This window comes from Panthera tigris, chromosome B2 (genome assembly GCF_018350195.1).
Source record: "Panthera tigris isolate Pti1 chromosome B2, P.tigris_Pti1_mat1.1, whole genome shotgun sequence".
Classification (NCBI taxonomy): Eukaryota; Metazoa; Chordata; class Mammalia; order Carnivora; family Felidae; genus Panthera; species Panthera tigris.
This window is the reverse complement of record NC_056664.1, coordinates 120080420-120084419: the sequence shown is the minus strand read 5'-3', so window position 1 is coordinate 120084419 and position 4000 is coordinate 120080420. Positions and strand designations below refer to the sequence as shown.

At 52.1% G+C, this 4000-nt stretch overlaps 1 protein-coding gene across 1 annotated transcript; it reads right to left on the bottom strand.

Moving 5' to 3' along the window:
• Window positions 1-649: 649 nt before the first annotated feature.
• TCF21 (transcription factor 21) lies at window positions 650-3750 on the bottom strand. Its single transcript, XM_042987177.1, has 2 exons — window positions 3035-3750; window positions 650-1251 (listed from the first exon to the last, which is right to left on the bottom strand). The coding sequence occupies exons 1-2, from the start codon at window positions 3482-3484 to the stop codon at window positions 1162-1164; spliced, it is 540 nt and encodes a 179-aa protein (XP_042843111.1). The 5' UTR covers window positions 3485-3750; the 3' UTR covers window positions 650-1161.
• Window positions 3751-4000: the final 250 nt, after the last annotated feature.

Here is a 4000-nt window from a genome sequence, read left to right as displayed (position 1 = left end):
GATGTTTAAATTAAAACCCAGTCTTCCGGAAGTCGTGGCGGGGAGCTGAAGGCGCGGACTACCCGTAACAGTAACCGAGAGGCAGGCACGATTGGTGTTGGAAGTAACTTATTAATTACTAAGAAGAAATCGATAATGTATGTTGCAGCACTCTCTAGATGTTAACACACATCCTCAAGGTTACGGAATTTACACTTCTCGTGACTCGCATTTCTTCCTCCCATTCTGGCGCTGTGGGTTGTTCGGGCTCCTGTCTGCGGCTACACAGTTGAAAAACGTGAAATTTACCTGAGTGCCCGTGTCATGAATTACACTGCGAATACACGAAAAGCGGATTTTCCTTTTCTGGTGTGCTTTTCCCTCGAATCGTGTCACTGTTGGTAACTTCAACACTGCCCGTTTGGGTTCACGATTACATTATTTATAATTGTCTTCAAAGTAACCTGCAAACCTGAGACCAGAGTTTCTTTTGGACGTTTCAGTGCAAAATGAGATCTGCACCTTGACAGTGGAAACTGAATCTTTTCCCCTCTCTAGAACTTTGGCTTGAGGTTCAAAAGAACCGCCTTTATTGACAAGCTTCCCCATAGTCCCCAGCTCTTCTGTTACAAATAATTTTTTTTTTTCCAAAGAAATCACACTAATGTCAGGGCTTTTTAGCAATATAAAGAAAGATTTATTTTTGAAAGTAGCAAAACCTGTTTGAAAAAAATATATATCTTTACGTGAATTACTTTATAAATGTGACTGTCAAAGTCAGCTATTCTATGATCTACAATTTACAACATATTGTACAAAAGATACACGTCGATATGCTCTTATTATCTATTTATATATTTATAATTACGTATGGCACTTGGACCAGCAAGGCTCGCAGAGTCATTCACGGTAGAAGTTAATAAAGTTAAATAGATGGGAATCTTTGTAAGTACAATTGATCTCCTCTGGTTTGGAAACGAATCTCCTCGTCGCTGTAAAGTGTTCTCGAGGTGGGGGGGAGGGGGCAGGGAGAGGAGCGTCGCGAGGGGGAAGCAGAGACAGAGAGCAGGGAGGGCAGGGGTCGCCTTCCCGGGGCCCGCTCCCCCCCCGGGAGCGCGCCTTTCCCAGACTCGGGCCCGCTCCCCCCGGGAGCGCGCCTTTCCCAGACTCGCACCTCCAAGGTCAGGATGCTGTGGTTCCACATAAGCGGCTCGCGGTCACCACTTCTTTCAGGTCACTCTCGGGTTTCCCGGCCACCATAAAGGGCCACGTCTGCAGGAAAGAAGAGGGCGTTGGAGGTAAGTGGCAACGGAGAGGGGGGGATGGGGTGAACTCAGAGCCTGCGACCAGAGGAGAGGGCGAGATGGGGGCACGCGGTGAGTTGTAAAAACCCGTTATCTCTGCAATTTACTCGGGGTTCTAGTGCGCCCGGTGGCTGGATAAAGAAAAAAGCAGTGTTGGCGCCAAGTCGCTGCTCGGGGTGTTGGAGCAAAGAGGTTCATCCTAGGTTGTAAGGGAACCCCAAGAGAGGGGGCCCTTGGAAAGCCCAAAGTGGCTGGGGCCGTGGCCCAGCCCGGAGGCCGAGGCCACGGTCAGCCTGAGCTGGGCAGCCAAGAAGGACCTCGTGGCAAGTGGATACCTGGTTCGAGGCGAAGCGGCTTTCGGAGGCCTCTTTCGAGGCCGTGGTCAGGTTTCCCGGCCCTCTGGCTTTCACCCCCATCTATTTTTCTCCTGCCAACTTTCATTTCCTCCCTCACACACGCGGGCTTTGACCCCAGTTTCTAAAGGAACCACTGGTTCTCAAGGGAACAATGCTAATAAATGCTAATAATAATGCTAATAAAAGAATATACGCGCCTATTTTATTTAACATCATCTTCCTACTGGGCTGAGCGAGCCCTGCCTTTTCTCTTCTCCCAGGCGTTCTATAACACAGCTCACTCAAGCTTCCTGTTCAGAGATGAACGCAGCAGCAACTGTAAATGAGGTAAGTACTTTCATTTTGGTTCCAGATTTTAAGAAAGCTATCTACTCACCTTATTCGAAAAAAGTAAAATAAAACTGTGGTCAGAGGGGAAAAATATTTACCAGGGTAAAGTGTGCTTCCGCATCCCCTCCCCCCAATTCCTGAAACCAATTCAGTGAGAAGAGGATTCAAAGCTTCAAACCTCTCCCGCTAGTGCTGGCCGATAAGGCGACTTTCAAGAGGAAAACCTCTCCTTCTTATCATATATAAACAAAGGTGCTAGTAAGTTGCGGTTGTTTTTCTTTAGAGCCTGCAAGTTTTAAAATGAAGTCAAATCAAAAAGGAGTTAAACCGTGCTTCTTGCATGGCAACATGCATTTGAGAAAAATTTAGCCTCAATGAGCATTCCTTTTTTTTTTTTTTTTTTTTAAGACAGACTGAAAGGTCATTACTTTTTAAGATAAAATGTAACACGTTTTTAAATCTTGGGCAAGAGTGACCTATTCGAATATTATTTATGACACTGATATTTGTGAGAATCTGCGGATTATGCTGATGTTTACTAGAATTCCTGGGATTTAAAAATGTTAACGTGCTGGTAAGAGAAGCGCAGAATATTTAAGCAGTTGGGGGCTTAGATGACAATTATGGGGGCACGAGTTTGTCTATATCTAATGGTCCTAAATATACTTGGGAGCGAAGAGGAGCTGGGTGTTTTTATGTACAAAAATTAGAGGGGAAAATCAAGGTCTCGTCGGCTAAAAGAAGAAGAGAGAGATGAATAAAATGCCTTTGTGGGCGCGCAGCATCTCGTCGGGGTTCCCTGTCCCACATCAGCCCTGATGGCGCGGGCGCGGGGGGATCCCTCCTCGCTGCCAGCTCAGGACACTTGCAAAAATCTTAACTGGGCTGCCACGTTAAGCACTTGCATAAATCATCCCCGCTCCAGCGGCTCTCAGCGCGGATCGCCCGCCAAGGTCCCCAGAGGCGCGCGGGGCTGGTGGTGGCCGGGGCGCGCGCGCGCTCACCGCGCCGCGGGCGCGCTGGGCGGGGACGCCCGGCCCGCGTCGCGGGCCCCCGCGGACTTACCAGGTTGACCGGGTGAATGTAACCGTTCTCGTACTTGTCGTTCGCCAGGATCTGCCTCAAGTGCGCGATGTAGCTGGACGCCAGCCTGAGCGTGTCCAGCTTGGAGAGCTTGGTGTCCGGGGGCACCCAGGGCAAGGTGGTCTTGAGCCTGGAGAAGGCCTTGCTCAGCACCCGCATCCGGGCCCTCTCGCGCGCGTTGGCCGCGTTGCGCTGGACCTGCTTCCCCTCCTGGCTGACGCCGCCCAAGGGGCTCTTCTTGGTGGGCGCCTTCCTCCTCTTGCCCAGGCCTCCGCGGCCCTTCTGGGGCGACCCCGCCTCGCAGTTGGAGCTCTCCTCGGTGCTCTCGTTGGAAGTCACAAACTCCTTGCCCGAGTCCATTTTCAGCCCGTCGCAGTCCAGCATCTCCACCTCTTGGAGGTCCTCCACATCGCTGAGGGAGCCGGTGGACATGTTTGGGGGAGAGGATCAGAGAGAGAGAGAGAGAGAGAGAGGGAAGGAGAGGGACAGAGAGCGAGCGAGCGCGAGCCCCAAACCAGTGGGCCCCCGGGGGTGGAGGGCGGAGCGGCCACCTCGTGCTGGGAGCGGGAGTCGGGGGGCTGGTTGAGTCTTACACTCCTTTTCCCCTTCGCAGAGCTGTGAGAAGGAACCGAGAGGGCTTCTGCGGGGAGGAACCCGGCTCTGTGTCCCCACCCCCGGAGTCCTGGCCGCAGAGGAGTGTGAGAGAGCGCTGAGGAATTTGGTGGACACTAGGAATTTATCTGGGGAATAGAGAGGCGGGTCCTTGTAGCCCAGGGGAGGGGCCTGCTAGGCCCCGGCGGACTCTTCGACCCCTTTCACCACCGGAGGGGAACTCCTGCGCACGGATCCCCGTTTCCAACTCGCAGTGTGGATCGACTCAAGGGCCACACGCGAATGCGGGTCACCTTCTTCCGCTAGAGCCGAGGAGGAGCGTGCCCCACCCACAGC

Excerpts from the sequence above, each read along its gene's own strand:
- TCF21 (XM_042987177.1), bottom strand. The coding sequence starts at position 3,484 with ATGTCCACCGGCTCCCTCAGCGATGTGGAGGACCTCCAAGAGGTGGAG. Across the intron at positions 1,252-3,034 it reads ACATTCACCCGGTCAACCTG|ACGTGGCCCTTTATGGTGGC; the intron begins GTAAGTCCGCGG and ends TCTTTCCTGCAG.